General features: G+C 40.8%; 1 protein-coding gene across 2 annotated transcripts in view; it reads right to left on the reverse strand.

Moving 5' to 3' along the window:
• Positions 1-1,970: 1,970 nt before the first annotated feature.
• The window catches only part of gabrb4 (gamma-aminobutyric acid type A receptor subunit beta4), a 66,408-nt gene continuing 50,458 nt past the window's right edge, over positions 1,971-17,920 (reverse strand). Inside the window, exons 5-10 of one of the 2 annotated variants that reach the window (XM_074610966.1) lie at positions 14,254-14,336; positions 10,974-11,111; positions 9,233-9,385; positions 7,788-8,044; positions 7,073-7,162; positions 1,971-6,802 (exon numbers count right to left, since the gene is read on the reverse strand). In XM_074610966.1, the coding sequence (XP_074467067.1) occupies positions 6,449-6,802; positions 7,073-7,162; positions 7,788-8,044; positions 9,233-9,385; positions 10,974-11,111; positions 14,254-14,336 (1,075 nt within the window). In that variant the 3' untranslated portion in view covers positions 1,971-6,448. The remainder of the gene's footprint in view (positions 6,803-7,072; positions 7,163-7,787; positions 8,045-9,232; positions 9,386-10,973; positions 11,112-14,253; positions 14,337-17,920) is intronic. The other variant, XM_074610967.1, reaches the window with a different exon arrangement.

The following is a 17,920-nucleotide window of genomic DNA, read 5'->3' on the forward strand; positions in this document are numbered from 1 at the left end:
TTCTGCTCGATAAATGATAAAATCAATTAAAGAATTTCAAAATAAACTTGCAGTCTGTTCAAAATAAACTTCCGTCTTTACAGGAAACAATTTGGTTAGGATTAGGAGACAAAACTACTTGGCTAGGTTTAGGAAAATATCATCGTTTGGGTTCAAATAACTCCGGAGGTAGCGTAACTTAAGTACAGAAGCTATGTGTCAATTTCTGCTCGATACATTTAAAAAAATAAACTTTCGTCTTCACAGGAAACAATTTGGTTAGGATTAGGCAACAAAACTACTTGGTTAGGTTTAGGAAAAGATTGTGGTTTGGGTTAAAATAACTCTGGAAGTGACGTAAATTAAGTACGGAAGTTATGTGACAAATAAATCAACATTGAACTTCTGGTTTCACACGAGATACGAACAGCGTTCTCCTGACCCCGACCTCTTCCCCTCCGCGTTTGCCGCTCTTTATACTTCCTTGTTCTCGATTACGTGGATTACATACAAATTGATTTTGTGGGATATATACGAATTACAGTGCATTACTTTTTCGTAGCTACGAACAGTGCATGAGACCAGCCTGATTTACTTCCCGGGGACAAGACCGCACAGACATCGACTTCTATTGTTAGCAAGTGAGCAGCTGCACTTGGGCAATTGGCTAAGTGCCTTGCTCAAGGGCACACGTGACTGTCTTATTGAGGAACAGGAAAGAACATCCCACTCGCCTTCTTAAGGCTATCCTGCTCCTCTAGCCTCTATAAGCCAGCTAGCCGATCATGCCCTTAATATTTGTCGCAGATTCCTGGACGATTTGGTGATTGGTTGATGGCTGAGGTAAACGCTGCAGGTACACTGTGCTGAAATCCGCCGCAAACCCTAAATTCGGGTATGGTAAACGGGAAAGCCCAACTAGAGAATTTCATTCAAGATGGCACCATCCCATTTGCTGACAGTGAACCAAGGCATAGTGTAATTTCCAGGGATCTCCGGCAGCATTAGCATTAGCCTTGTTCTCGAGGGAGCAGGTGAACCAATGCGAGCTCAGAGCCACCAGAAACTCCTTCACTGTGAGAGGACTTTGCATTGATTTCTCCATTATTTTGTTCACACCATGTATTTCTTGTGTTTCATTTTTTTTTTTTTTCAGGTTTCGTTTGCAGAAGTATGCCAATGCTAGAGAAGCTGTCCATGCCATTAGCAGTGAGGCTAGCTGGTATTACGAACTGCCATGTTTTTGTTCATGCATTAAGAACTATTAAGTGAAAGATATCATATTTACAGTACAATTCACATGTAATTACACATATACACTAGAGGCAAGAAAATTCACATTGAAATCAGTTCAACACTTTTTTTTCTCCTCCTCTGCTCCTTGAACATATGTGTCAAAAGAAATCGGTCTTCTCTCTTGTATAAGCAAATATCCTAAAGGAAAAGCATAGAACAGAAGATCCTCACAGCTTTTGGGATGAATGTGCTGATTTCATGTCCATAAAGCAAGTAATACATGTTCTGAGTGAAATGAGAGGTGAGTATATTTTGCGAGCAATGCAAAGGGCTGCTTATGTTTCTCCTCTGTATGTGTTTGGAGTACTTTAAAGATATGCATCAACTATATATATATATATATATATATATATATATATATATATATATATATAAAAAACAAAAGTTAATACCTGAATAGGCATGTTTGTATTCATTTCTGGGAATAATCCGACCTGAATGAGAATCTGATACTTGTGTTAGTTTGCGTTACAAAATGTTAAGTGCAAAGTTGAAACCACAGAGTAGATGGATTAGGCTTCTTTCTGGTCAAACATGTTCCATTGTTTTAGGTAAAATAACAATTATGGTTGCCCATATCTTTACAAATAATCTGTGCTTGTCTTGCACTGGAACAAATAGTATCCTCTAGTGACTCTACTCTTACCATCATATTGCCTTTGAACAGTTTGGCAAACTGTTAGTGTGCAGACCAGGATGAAATGATGCAAAAAAACTACTTTGTAAAGGGTATTATTTGAATGAACTTGCATTCATTATCCACTAACTATTACCGCTTTCCATTATTTTTATTCTAAAGGACAAGGTTACCTGAAAGTGTGAATGTGCACCTCGGTAATCACCACCTCAAAAGTGCCTGAATACCCCTGACTCAGACGCTTCTATCCACATCTAAAGGCCTTGACACACCAAGCCGACGGTCAGCCGTCGGACGGTTTGGGGCCGTCAGTGCGAGTCCGTCGGACAACTTTCATTTGGTGTGTCCTGCACCGTCGCCTCTAGTCCGCCCGTGTCAAAGTTTTTTCGGCCGATTCAGCATGGCAGCGCCTGTCGGTCACTTTGTTTCATATATGTATCATAACAACGGCTTGTATATCCGCTGTCCTTTGTCTTCTGGTTTATACTTCCTGGTTCACGATTACGTGTTATTTCATCTCACGCAGGCGCAGAACATACGATGTAGTTGGCCGTCGGCTGTAGTCTTTGCGGTGTGTTCGAGTGCAAATTTTTGGCCAAGTCAAAGGCGACGTGCGGCGACGCAACTGGTGGCCTTCGACGCCACTAGTTCTTCAATGTCGGCTTGGTGTGTCCCCAGCTTTATACACCCTTGTGCCAACCATGGAGTAATAGATACTGTGGGAACACAATCTACTCTTTATCTTATTGCAAAAACCAATTGGCAGAAAGAGAATCACATCTCGTAATGACTTCATTGCAGCGTCTCAAATGAGAAGTTAGAATTGCAGCATGCATATCTCAGGGATGTCGATTGTTAGTTAAAGGGGAACTCCTCCGTTTTCACTCGCCAAAGTCTGTTTACAGGTCTTGGGGGGGACTGCATATGTGGAAGCAAAAGTGGTATAAAGCCTTTTGTGGCTCCAGATGGAGCCTTGTGAAGTCTGATAAATGTCCTCAAGTGATGTCACTTGAGTCAGCGCCGGTCGGGTGTGAAGACTGCAGGTTTGACGATGAAATAAATCTGGGGTTGTGGAGTTAGAAAGAGGTGAGCTCACCGGACCGCTCCTCAGCTGTGCTCGAGGCTATCGCGCTCGAGGCTACATTAGCCGCTACTAGCATAACACGTCCACGTCGAAACAACGGATGCTACTGTATTCAAGTTCATTGCATTTCAATCTCGACTCGCTTCCTTTTGGCAACTTTTTGAAGAACTCTGAATTTGTGCACGTGTGCCACCGTTTCAGCTTTAACCAGTCACTTAACAGCATATAATACTGAATATGTATTCTCTATATAACACAATAGAAAAGTTAAATTGTGGCACTCGTTGACTCATTTTTCATAAACAACAACAAATTGACTTTCTTCACATTTATCACTATGTTTTGGTCATGTAATCCTTTGGACCTCACAGTTGACTGAGAGACAAACGACAGATTGTTCAGCTGCAGACAGAAACATAACACTCAGCTCAGTATGTCGGCCTATTACTCTCATCCCGTCTTCATGTACATTTTTTGAGATTACTGGATATTTAAAGGGGATCTTTTTGTCTCTTTTTTTTTTTTTCCTTTTGCTTCTACAGTACAATGATGACTATGCATCAAATTTAAACAAAAATAAATACTAAACTTGGGCCACATCACTGCACAACCCTTCACTCTGACTTACTGAGACAAATTGGTTTCTGATCAGTATTCCTTTTTCAAGACATCTTATGCATACTACACCCTGCGCTCCAGAGGGGAGTGGATATTTCTGATGATAAATTGATTGCTCTGCAGCCCTTCCATCTTCCTCTTGTCCCCATGTGTTTGTGTACTGTATATGAAAATGTCCTCTTTTCAATTCGTATTTCTCAGGGATCATGCTGCGCTGTGTATTCTAATGAGTCAATCGTTTTTGTTGTTGCTACGGGACCCAATGCTAGATTTGGTTGTGTAAGTTTTGCTCAGAGCCTCCCAGTAGAGTCTGTTGTGCCTAAAGTGAAGATGACACTGAAGAAGATGCTGATCTGCACTTCAGCTGATGCTAAACAGGCACGGGAGGATTTTTTAAATGTGTTTTATTCCCTACAATGTCCATCTGCCTCAGTCATGGTAGTGCTCTGACTTCACCTTAAAGGCCCTGACACACCAAGCCGACAGTCGACCGTAGGACAGTTTGGGGCCGTCAGTGAACGTCCATCGCCTGAGATTTTTCAGTGCGTCCCGCACTGTTGGCTCTAGTCTGCCCGTATTGGAGGCTTTTCGGACGATTCAGCATTTTGAATCGGCGGCAGCGGCGTCCGTCAGTGAGAGAAATCACTCTGATTGGCGGTTCAGCTTAAACGAATCAATGCGCGAGAAGAGAAACAGATAGCAAGCACAGAAGGCTCTTCTCACTTTTCATCTTCATCTCATCCGATCATTCCAATACACGGATATTTTCTCAACAACATTTGGAATGAAGCTAAGTGGTGAGTGAAAGTGGTGAGAAAATGGTCGGCAAATGTCACTTTGTTTCTTGTACGTATCATAACAACGGCTTGTATATCCGCAGTCCTCAATCATCCGGTTTCCCTTTTTGAATGACGAACTACCCCGACCTGCTGGTGTGGAGAGTTATTTCATCTCACCAAGGCGCAGAACGTACGTGGTTGTTGGCCGTCGGCTGTAGACTTTGCGGTGTGCAACTTTTTGGAAAAGACAAAGGCGACGTGAGGCGACGCAACTGGTGACCTTCGTCGCCGCTAGTTCTTTGACGTCGGCTTGGTGTGTCTGGGCCTTAAGTTCTTCAACTGTTATCTGGTGGCTGATTTGGATTCCACAACCTATAAACATGTGATTATCCAGTCTAATTTCCCAAAAAAATGTCAAGGTCCTACAGTACTTTTTTTTCCTCCTTTGCAAATGAACCTGAGCAGTGGAAATGCAGTGTGTGTCTGTGTGTGTGTGTTTCAGAGCAAAACAAAACATCAATGCATATGGATTATAGGCCTTTTGGTCGTTATTTCAATTCATGGCTATTTATCACACATTCCCCCCCCCCCCCGAAGAATCACTACATCGTTCCTGATTAGGTTGATGTTTCTGATCCTCGGGGGTTTCGGAGCATTTGTGTGACGGCACTGATCGCGTTTTGAGTGTGAAATGTTAACTCCTTCTGCTCACGTCTTCTGCCACATCACTATCCCAATCAAATAATCTTGCCTTCACGAACTGCGACTCCAACACGAATGCTCAACGAACGAACAAAGAGATACCGAATGACAACTGGTCAAACTGCGGGCTGATATGTTGACTCTTTTTTGAATATAAATACATGTCCTCACATCTTTTTGCTGTGGTCAAACGAATCACAAAAGCAATCCTCCCATTTTCCTATTAGCGAAAACACAAAGCAGGATATGACGTCAATGAACTCTGCGTCTAAAGAGCATGAGAATCAATCAATAGGAGGAAATAAACAGTACAAGTATACTTTCATGAGAATACTGAATGATAGAATGTATAGAATATGTTTTTTTGTTTTTTTTCACACAATCAAAATGAGTAATGCATACCTTTGACTCTTTTATCTCATAATGCCCTAGCTCTAGAACATGTTCCAACACTCTCTGAAATCACAGTATTTTTCAAGACAAAATCATATCTACAATAATCAGCACTTGTTTTCAACCATAATGAAAAATACCCCCCCTCCCACTCCCACCTGCAAGGACGTGTTTCTAAAAATAACATGAGAAGAGAAAGGAACACAAGTTTGCGTTGACTCTGGCGCGGGAATGCGGCGGTCAAACATCCCATCCACACAACCCCTCTAATGGAGCCCATTAGGCCAGAGCTGATGTCTGATAAAGAGAACGATATCACTTCAAAAAACCCAAGGAACAACACATAATCCAAACAAGGTTGCTGTACATAGTAGAACCGGAGATTTCCGTGCATGTTATCCATGGGCGATGGGCAGGGTCGTGGGGGGGTTTGGGTCGGCGGAGGGGCGGGAGGGGGTGTCAAGGATCTCACTCAGCTGATGCCTGAACAGACGAGCCACCACTGATTTCATGAGCTGCAGTAGAGGATTTTTGATTACAATAAGTATCAATAAAAAGTCGATGGGACTCTGAGACATCTTTTCTCTCTCAAGAGCTTCTCACTTTTCTTGTTTTGTTTTTTTAGCAAAAATATCATGCAGTCTTTAGTTCCAAAAACCCCAGGTGGGGTCTCGTGTTTGTTCGTTTGTTTGTTTCTTTCTTTCTTTCGGGCGGAAAAAGAAACTCAAAGCCTTGAAATTCTTCTCTCACAATTATTCTTAAACATTCAAGTCATCCTATTAATACTTTGTACAGCAGAAAGGTCCTTCAGATTTCACACGTGTATATATAAATATAATATATATAAATATGCATATACATATGTTCAACTTGTATATGTGTATACATATTTTGGAACTGTATCAAAGCCAATTTAATGTGCTCTCAAAATATGGCCCATGATTCCTAGTGGGATGCACATCAATTCACATAGTACAACCAGTAGATTAGGTTGAAAAATCCAAAGGTGATAGGGAAAATGACCCGGGACCACTTGTCAATGGTGCTAACATCTGACAGGTTTGGGATTTTCAACTTGAGCTTGGAGGAGCGTCGTCGTAGCCGACAGTTGGCCCTGCTCCGCATGGCGCTCCGGTCCAGCGAGTGGTGGCTGAAGCCATCTCGGGGCGCCATGGGCTTCCTGAATTGGACCCCGGAGCTGTCGAAGGACATGACTGAATTCCGAGAGTCACTGACGCTGCTCCCCACATCAGAAGGCATCACTTCGTTGTTCATCTCCAGTGTGGTGAGGAGGATGTTTCCGTAAGCATCCACCTGCGAGGAGAGGCGAAAGACACAGAGAGTCAGGGGGGGCTGAAATGTCGAGCAATAGCCCCAAAATTCCCCCAGTAATGAAACTTAATGTTAAGCCCCCCCTCCCGTCCCCAGAGCTGTCAAAATGCAGGGATGATATGGAACGTCAAAATAGTTAACAAAAGTTTCTTTACACAGATATATCTATTAGTGACTTTTCACTTGCAAAAACACATCTGACTTTACTGTGAGGGCTGGCCTACAGCTGATATGATTTCTAAATACATGTACCCCAACTTTTCTTTGTTCCTCGAGATACAGATTTCTTCGCTGTGTAAATGACCTGAAGGTGTTGGTTTGAAACGGCACGGAAATGGAGTCCTTGCAATGTGAAAGAAAAATGAAGAGAACATTAAAACGGCTATAAAATTCTGGCAAATAAGCACATTTTCTCAAAATTACACAATGCATAACACATAAAGTTAACAGTAAACAACTTTTTTGTAAGCATAGCATTTAGTTCTTCACACACACAAAAAACAGGTTGGGCTTCATTCACTCTGTCCACTTCGGCATCTACCAAATCAAATAACCGACGCCTGTGCATTTTGATGTTTTGTCAAGTTTAGTTTGAAAATTAAAATACAAGGTAGCAGAGTGAGAATGAATGAAGCCTACAGCATAAACATAGACAACAACCTAAATAAGAAATGAGAATGTTTACACCACCGTTGAGCCTAGATGAATTCGCTATCTCAATGAAAAGGGCTATGCTCGATTAAAAAGCAGTCAGTGCTTGAGGTAGAAGCAATGGATGATGGTAGGTGAATACGTATTGGGCTATGGTGGCATCAGTATGCATCTGGAAGATTACTTCAGGGAATACTGCATGTGTGTCTGTGGATAAAACGGCTATGGCTAGAAAATCTTATGTGCAGACCGTTTAGTACTTGAACCCTGACTGACACGGAGAGTAAAAAGAGAGGTAGTAGATGAAGATGCAAACCTGTTCCCTCAGGCGCTTCTCTTCGTATCTTGTGCGCTCGTTGTTGGCTTTGTTCAGCCTCTCATTGATTTTCTTCTGTTGCGCAGGGCCCCGGCCAAAGAACACGTAATTTACAAAGGCATATTCGAGCAGGGCCAGGAACACAAACACAAAACAGCCCATGAGGTAGACGTCGATGGCTTTCACATACGGAATCTTTGGGAGAGTCTCCCTAAGGTGGGTGTTAATTGTTGTCATGGTAAGCACCGTTGTCACACCTGAGTACAGCAGCACACACAGACACAAAGAAGTTATTTAGACATCATCTGACTTATACGCTACTGTAGCTCAGAGATGGAAGAAGTGTTCAGATCATTTAGTAAAAGTAAAAAATACAGCATTAGAAGTAAAGTCCTGCATTCTAAATTTGTAAGTAAAACTACAAAACATATACATTTATTAACATAAAATAAAAGAGCAAAAGTGGTCATTAAGCAACAGATTGGCCCCTGTCGGTGTAATATTTTCATTAGGGCTGTCAATCAATTAAAATATTTAATTGTGATTAATCGCACGATTGTCCATAGTTAATCGTGATTATTCGCAAATTAATCACACATTTGTTTTATCCGCTCAAAATGTACCTTAAAGGAAGATTTGCCAAGTATTTAATTCATGGGAGTGGGCAAATATGCTTGCTTTATGCAAATGTATGTATATATTTATTATTGGAAATCATCTAACAACACAAAACAATGACAAATATTGTCCAGAAACCCTCACAGGTACTGCATTTAGCATAAAAAATATGCTCAGTGTGCTGACTTGACTATGACTTGCCCCAAAACTGCATGTGATTATCATAAAGTGGGCATCTCTGTAAAGGGGAGACTCATAGAACCCATTTTCATTCACATATCTTGAAGTCAGAGGTCAAGGGAACCCTTTGAACATGGCCATGCCAGTTTTTCTTCGCCAAAATTTAGCGAAAATTTGGAGCGTTATGGAGGCTCCTTCGACAAGCTAGTACAACATGATTGGTACCAATGGATTCTTTAGGTTTTTATAGTTTCAAATTATAGCACTATCTTCACTCTAGCTTTAAAACTGAGCCCGCTGCAACCTCTGGAAGATCAACATTTCAAGTTGCGTTAAAGAAATTAGTGGCGTTAAAACAAATTTGCTTTCATGTGTTATTATCGCGTTAACTTTGACAGCTCTAATTGAAATACTACTTATCACTCCACATAGGACATCATATTTGGACAACATGGACATCAGTGTGTTTACTGTCAGTGTTTACACAGCACTAGTTGACTTGAATAAAGTTGACAGTTTCATGTGCCAGTAAATGCAGACAATGCACGCAACAACACTGAAAATGGGACATGCTGTTAGTTCTGCTGGGTTTTAACAGGGACAGTTGGAAGTATAATAATGCTGTGGCGGTGGTGGCTGTGTCTTACCCAGGGCCACCCGAGCTGCAGAGGCATCATAATTGATCCAGAAGGAGACCCAGGAGAGGATGGTGATCAAGATGGACGGCATGTACGTCTGCAGGATGAAATATCCAATGTTCCTCTTAATCCTGAAACTCAGCGAAAGCCTTGGATATGAACCTGTAAAGGAGAAAAGGATGGAGTGATCGTTTGGAAAAGAGCAGGGGCAGAGTGAAAACACATCAGTGAAAAAAAAAGGAGACAAGGTGGAAGGGGGGGGCGGGGGGGGGACATTGGCACAACTTAAGAGTTCCAAAGTCTGCACTTTGACAACGCGCAGGGTAGTCATTTCTCCATTTGTTCAGATGGAGCACTTAATTTCCCCAAAGCGATGGATTCCTTTCCAGGGACAAGTTCGATTCCAATTAAACATGGCAGAAAGTCGCAAACACGGCAGATTTTTCTGCAACCCCCTATCTCAGCAGGCAGCTCCAGCATCCCTCTGAGAATTGTCACAGAGAGCTGCTCTGCTGTTCTTTCGCACTTTCTCTGTCCTCTAAACATTACCAAAAGGCCATTTTAGAGGTGCATAATTGCAACGCATGCCTTTACACTAAAAGAGGAAAGGAAATATATACAGTACGTGGTTGCAAGGTGGTAATTCCATTGTGCATTTTGCAGGGGAAAATATCAGCGTGGTTGTGCCAAGACATTAATTGGTCTTTTGACTGCACTTTAATTTAAACAACCACAACAATACGATGCTGATGCAAACAGCAATATACACATCAAGGCAGGATCTCTCCGCTTCAGCTATAAGTAGATATTTACGAGGTTGGAAACAATACAAATTGCTCTAAATATAGTTAAATTCCATTCTGTGCGTTCTATCTACAGTTTTATTTCCAATATGTCACCAAAGAGAAAAAAGGCTTCAGATAAGCGTGATGGTTTTAATCTAAAAGGCTATTTGCTATGGGGGGAACACACAATGATGAATGACCTCATCATCTCCAGGTTCCTGTAAATCTTTTAATGAATCAATACCTTAGCATACATACTTCATCAAACCCGAGACAAGTGGCTTAGATCACCCAAGTACATCCCAGATTAATGGCGGCGACAAAAGTTCACGGGTTTCATTAAACTCAAACATGAGAATCACACTTGATTTCTACTTTTGTCTTTTTTTGGTAGCTGAGGTTAAATAAAATGAGACTTACTGTTACTAACACGTCACTTTTGGTTGCTTTATTTGTCTTTTTCACTTTTGAACTTGTCTAAAGTCTGTGCACCATCTCTATATACTGTAGTATGTCAGAGATTAACATATAGAACTGAAAGCATACTGCATGCCATCACCTCACCCTAGTCAGTGATGATTGTCAGTGATTTAAGTCATGATTCTATTAGGACCAGTGATGATGAAATATGTCAGAGAGCATTTACTGGAGCTGTCACGAGTCAAAGTTTGGTACTTCAGTTGCACTTTGTTTTTTTGTTTTTTTGCAAGTCAGTGCACATTTTATAAATATGTGGAAATGGCCACCTACAATCTGCTGCACCGAAAAGGAAATTGTCTTCCTGCACGACCCAAATATAATCATATTCCCCGCAGTGACAATGACGTATTTACTGAGGCTCCCACTCACAGAACTCACATTGGCGACACGGATCCAGAGGTGTTCATACAGTATGGGAGAATATTTTTTTGTATGCAGTGGACACTTTCCGCCTAATTAGAAGCATTTTTCTACAACAGCCTTACCTGTAGTAAACATGACCTCCCTGGACACCAAGCGGATGTCTACAATGGAAAACTGAGGTAACTCTAACTTGTCGACTCCCGTCACAGCGCTGTCTCCTCCTTGCCAGAAAAATTTGATGTCATCTGTGGTATATCCGTCTGTGTCGAGGTCAGGGCAAATTCAGGGGGGAGAGAAGAGAGAGGGAAATTAAACGTGTGGTAAAGAAGCAGTCATTAAAGATAACCATGTTTCTATTTATAGTCTATTCCATGTGTATGGAGAATAAGTGGAGGTCGCTTTGACAAAACAAACACTTATTTACAGTAATTCGGAGCTAAGCAACCTCACAACATATTCAGTCTTGGTATTTTTATATATTGACTTTTAGAGGCCGTTGCATTGCAAGAATCTGTGACTACATTCTAAAATGGCTAGTTTCATCTTAATCTTAACCCATCGTAAAAAAGGAAAAAATATGTAGGCAACGAAACTACCAGGTTAGGTTTAGGCAACAAAACTTTTCTGTTATGTTTAGGCAACAAAACTACCTGGTTAGGTTTGGGCAACAAAACTACCGGTTTAGGTTTGGGCAACAAAACTACTGAGTCAGGTTTGGGCAACAAAACTACTGAGTTAGGTTTGGACAACAAAACTACCGGGTTCGGTTTGGGCAACAAAACTACTGAGTTAGGTTTGGGCAACAAAACTACTGGGTTAGGTTTAGGCAAAAAAACTACTGGGTTAGATTTGGGCAACAAAACTACTGGGTTAGGTTTGGGCAAAAAAACTACCGGGTTAAGTTTGGGCAACAAAAAGACCGGTTTAGGTTTGGGGCAACAAAAAGACCGGTTTAGATTTGGGCAACAAAACTACTGAGTTATGTTTGGACAACAAAATTACTGAGTTAGGTTTAGGCAACAAAACTACCAGATTAAGTTTGGGTAACAAATAGAGCGGGTTAGGTTTAGGCAACGAAATGACTGGGTTGCTGTCGGTTTAGGCAACAACACCACCGGGTTAGGTTTGGGCAACAAAACTACTGGCTTAGGTTTAGTAAAAGTGGTCAGATGTTGGGAGGAGATGGGGTTTAAGGAGAAGTATTTTCTCCAGTAGGACCATGCAAAACCAAAGACAGCAGTAAAACAAAAAAAAATCATTCAGTGGAAAACATTTCTACCTAAGACTTAAATCTGGCCTGCAATCACATGCTCCACTGTCCAGACTCTCGTGGAGCTTTATATCACTGCATGCATTACCTGCTGCATGAATATTTATTAACATGTGTCACTTGGTATGGCGCTCCCACTCATTCTCGACTGGCAGCGCAATTGAAAGTGACCACAGCAGAAGATTTACGTCAATAGGCCAGTATGCATTCACTGCAGAGCAATTCCTCAGTCCGGGAAGTGTTACTACATTTCACATTCTACTACCCCACGTCCAGACCTCGATGGCATTAAACTCACTAAGGGACCAGGATTCATTACCATTAAATCTCCCTCTGAGGTTACAGGGTAAGGAAATGTGACATTGTTCAAGAAATTGAAACAACTGCCTGCCTAATCAATCAAACTGATGTTTAATGTGCATGACTCCCACTAGTGCAGAGAATTCCAGGAGCATAAACAGCAGATATTCTTGCAACTTTTTAAATTGGTGGCATATCCATATTTCATTGCCTGCTGATGTCCCCGAGGGTAAACACTCTGCAGTTTCATCTTGAACAACAGCAACCACAAATATCTGCTGTATTGAGCAAGTGGGTTGATTGATGGAGTGGTCGATGAAAATGATCAAGCAAATACAATTTTTAATTACACCACTAGCACATTTTTCTCCTGGATATTGATTTATCTAAATTAAAGCATTTGGAGAAAAAAAAGACATGAAATGTCAATAAAATTATATTGTGTGATATCATGTGAAGACTGATATTTTATCTTAATTTCATCCTTATGTATGTACCTGTTCAACAATGACTTCTCAGATATACATGCAGAACATTCCTTTTAAGAGTCAAGCTACCAGTTCACGAGCACGATCCGCATCTTTTTTAATTCAATTATGATCTTAAAGGGTTACTCCGCCGAATTTACATATAAAGGCCATTTCACCAGTCATGGGGAGTACTACTCAACCCCTGAAAAGAGTTGGATCATAACTGCTGTGGGTCGATTTAAAAAAAAAAATACAGAACAAATCTGGAACAGAATTGACCCTTCGCTAAGTCTCACCCCTCGAACGCAGACTAGCCAATCATAGCATAGCATCAGCCAGCTCTGACCAGGGTCCGACAATTAACCGGCTCTGCTCCATAGACTCTAATGCAATCGTTTCAGATTTTCTTAATTTTCAGGCTGGTTTTGTGAATTTCGAGCTAGTCATGGTTAAACATTGTGCTTGGTGCACAAGTAATAGTGATCGTTACTCGAAGAGGTTAGAAAGAGATATACGTTTCTAAAATGGTTTACGGCTTTTAGCTGGTATCACGTGTAGTTGTCCGGCAGATTAAATGATCAATGGCCAAAATGTCCATTGGGAAATATGCCAAATAAATAAATGAATTGATTAACAGCATATGAAATAGCTTAATATTGTAAGATATGTTGCCAAGGCAACTAATCCAGTACAATTTAAGTTACTGTATCTGAGGACAAACTATTAGATACTATCTTATTGAAGCAAACATCTGGATATCTACATACTGACCACATCCTTAATGAATCATTCCTGATTAACCATGTGCTAAATGACACATAACCAATAAGTAATCATTACTTCCTTGTTACTTACATATTAGTTACTAGTTATGTGTTCCATATGCAAATATTCATTGAAATTATTATTGTGGATGTGATGGGTGAAACTTATGTAATTTAGGGGCTCATATTGAAGGTGAAGTAAGGTCCCCAATATTTATGTTATCATTTTGCCTTGACCACTCAAAGACCCAGTGGTGGCCCTGTCCATCTGTCATACTGAAGGAATAGTAATCAATGCACATCATCAAGTACTATGATTCCTTCACTATTTCTCAAGGCAAGACGTCAACTGCAGAGGTCAAACGTATGAAAAATGGCACGCATTGGCAAAGACGTCAAATATTTCACTAATGGCACCGCTAAATCATTTCACACAAATGTATTTACCACAAAAATTTCACTTAATTACATGTCATTTTCAGAGGTGAGGATTTTAAGATCAGTACAAACAGCTTTCTGGCAGTCATGCTTTATTGCGTTTTTGAAGGCTGCTGTAAGTTCAGCGTAAAGATCTCTGTCACGAGAGACAAATACTCACAGCTTTCAATTTCCAGGGTGCAATTTTGTTCATCCAGAGGGTACCTCCTCAAGTCCATCATGCAAGCAGCAGTGGTGGTTATTCTAAGAAAAGCAGACAGAGATTTAGGTGATATCACAAAGACGTGGATACACAAGAACACAGACAAATGTGTGTAATGTTTTCCCACAAATGAAGGAAAAGAGGGAGGTCATGGTGTGTGACAGATTAACTTTAATATGTTGCACAATATGATGAACCACCAGTGTGTCTGGCACTTACTCAAGTTGCACTTTCAGAGTAATTATTTTGTGGCTGTTTGTTGAAAACATGAAAGCACCGCAGCAGTTCAATAATTCACGCCAAGCTTTTAAACTTATATTACTGAGAAGACATTTTTCCAATATCGCATGCATCTTAGTGGGTTTCAATGTGTAGCACATTCGTGGTTCAGGGTCGTGGGAGCTGCAGACTCTGCCTGTGTACATGTGGCAAACCATTGCTCTCTTGTATTAGAAGGGATAGTTTGTTTTTTTGCGGGGAATTTTCCACAGTATTTTTCTTCCTTTTCCAGAGACTCTTAAATATGATTTATTCTCTATGTTTCTGTGAGTAGTCTGGAGAAGTATTTCCTTTTATATGGATCGCTAACTGCTCAGCATCTGCGATTTTGTCAATGCAGGTTATTTATTGCTAGTTCCAAGATATGCATTTCTGCAAGGTGGCTTTAGAAAATATGTATGCATAGCAGTTTATTAATATCAATAAATCCAGTCGCCCAGGAAGAAAAAAAAAAACAGCTTTGGCTACAAATTACACATGTAGGGGTCTTTGGCATTTAACTGAAATATTTACCGGTGCAGCACATTTTAGTAATTACATTTCTGCTGTTCATACCAGCTGCTATGTGTTCATCATACTAGCTTTCATTCGCTTACTGCCCTCCTGTGTAAATGAAATAGAAAAATTAATTTTCAGCTCATCATCTCGGTGTCAGGAGCCACCAGCTCGTTCCCCCGGTGGCTCCTGACACAGAGCATGATGAGAGTAATGTGAAGTTTTACCCTTTAAAACACGTTTCGCATTTTTGGATACATTATCTATCATGTTTAAGTCAAAGCCACCTATTGCTGCGAGAGCGTGTGGTTTTACATTGACGCTGTAGAAGAAAATGTGCACCACCATCTACAGTACATAGAATTAGTATTACAGTAGATAATAAGCTGTTTGCATTGGAAATATATTGCTTGAACACAGAGTTTGTAAATTGGTCATGGTGGGGTGAACAGAGTGCTGTCGGCGGGTAATTGGAAAACAAAATATGTTCTGCTAAAGCTGATTGGGCCAGATTAACACAAGCATGTGGGGCCTCTGGCTCCATGATAGCAGGAGGCACCAGAAGGGTAAAGAAAATAATACATAAACAAATTGTGTGACCGGTATATATTTATTATTCACAATGACACTGAGCTGCATTCTGCTGCACAAGCATTAAGCTGCATTCTGCTCTGCTCTACTGTACCGTACCTCCCTGCTGCCTCGCAGTGCTCCTCTGCTCTGAGTGTACAGCAGGGCTACAACTGACACACACTGGGAGGAGATAGCATCATGCCTAATTACATTAATACCAAAGGTCACTTGCAATCATGATTTTTCCAGACAAAAAGTTGAAGAAAAAAAAGCTCTTTTCCATAATGTTTCTCTTCGGAGCGGTGGACGTCGGTGTGAATAAACGGCTATGTTACTAGCTACTATACATAGAGGGAAAAAAAAAGAAAACAGAAATCTCTAATGTGAAATAATCAAAATTGTTTGGCATTGAATCCAAATGTATGATCCTATCATTCAGAGTAAGAAGCTGATTGAGAAGGTTTTTAGGCCAGGGGCTTTAAAGAGGACCAATTATGCTTATTTTCAGGTTCATACTTATATTTTGTGTTTCTACTAGAACATGTTTTACATGCTTTAATGTTAAAAAAGGCTTTATTTTTCTCATACCGGCTCATTTCTCTCATACGAGTCTGCTCTGAATGGTCATCTGGCCTACTCTGTTGTGACTGGTCAACCGAACCAAACTCTTCAGACTCTGCTCCAGCTCCGCTTTAACTAGCTTTGTTTGAGGGCGTGCCAAACTAGCCGCTAGGCAGGTATTATGCAAATTTATTACATGACTTTGTTGAATACTCAGTTCTGATCGGTCAATCACAGCATTCTACAATCTCTTATGTCTTTATAGCAGACCGTTGCTATGTTTAACAGACCGTTGCTATGGACACAGTTCTTCAAAACAATAACCCGCTAGCTGTACATTATCCCGCTTATTACACGGCTACTTACTTAAGAAATCAATCATTTCACACAAAAATGGTCCGCCAGAGTCCGACATCAGAATATACATAGTAACGGTCTGCTATAAAGACATAATAGACTGTAGAACGCAGTGACTGACCAATCAGAACTGAGTATTCAACAAAGCCATGTAACATCACCCAATACAGAAGAAAAGGCGGGACTTCTAGCGAGGCATTTCAGACAATTCAGAAGCAGTGTTTCTGTGGGGGAGAGTAAATCCCTTTGGCGTGGACTTTGGGCTTTGTAACTTGGCAGACCTTTTACATGCACAAAAAACTACATAAGCACACTAAAGGAAAGGGAAAAAGCACTAAAGCATAATAGGTCCTCTTTAAGTCTAAGGACAGTAAACTATAGAAACCTCCAACACATTATAACCACAGCCTTTTACAAATCTACCAAGTAACCTTGGCCCCAAAAAGTGAACTAGAGGTTACACAAATACATCACCAAAAAAAGAAGTGTGCCAAAGTTGCATCTTATTGTATCCAGTGAAAAATGGAACAACGTAAAATATGGAGAAACTAAAATGTTCTGCCTGAAACCCAAAGCTGTAGAGCGGCCCTGTGTCCTCCGTGATCATAAACAGAAAGACATATCCTGTCGAGACACAGTTACTGTTCTTAAAAGACAATACCCCTGGTAGCACAGTGAAGCAGCGGAACCCTGGCAGCAGCTCGGAGTAATGGACAGAAATTAATTCTTTACCCCCTGGCAGAGAAGAAAAAAAAAACGGGACGAATAAAATTGACTTTATATGTGACAGTTAACAAGTCAGGAGAGAATCCTCATTGAGTAGGCACAAGTTGGGACGGCTCACAGCGAGGGCCTGGGATTTGGAAATGTCAGCAGATGTAGGTCAGCAACTTACAGTCCCACCAGAGGCGGTCAGCCAGCAGACCTGAGCAGGCACTGCAATCCCACACTCAGCAGTCTGTTTGCTTTGGTTTCAACATGATATACGATATTAGTCGGGTTGTAATGTTTTGTCATGATCGCTACTGTAAGAGTTTGAGAATCATTTTTTTGCAAATGTGACTGCTTTAATGTCCTTACAATGCAAAATAAACTAAACTCATCATCAATCATCATATACTTTATTTAACTAGGAAGTCCCATTGAGATTAAAACCTCTTTTACAAGTGAGACCTAGCCAAGACGGGGTCAAATAGCAGCGTCCGTAACATAACAAGACAACAACAATGAATCACGGCTGCAACAATAGATACGACAAAGTACATTACATCATACAGTGCATTAACAGGGCAGCATGTTGGTCATGTGTTTGTTAGTTAATTGAAGCAATTGTAGCTAGCAGTGACCATTTCCTTTATTC

Source organism: Sebastes fasciatus, chromosome 16 (assembly GCF_043250625.1).
Source record: "Sebastes fasciatus isolate fSebFas1 chromosome 16, fSebFas1.pri, whole genome shotgun sequence".
NCBI lineage: Eukaryota > Metazoa > Chordata > Actinopteri > Perciformes > Sebastidae > Sebastes > Sebastes fasciatus.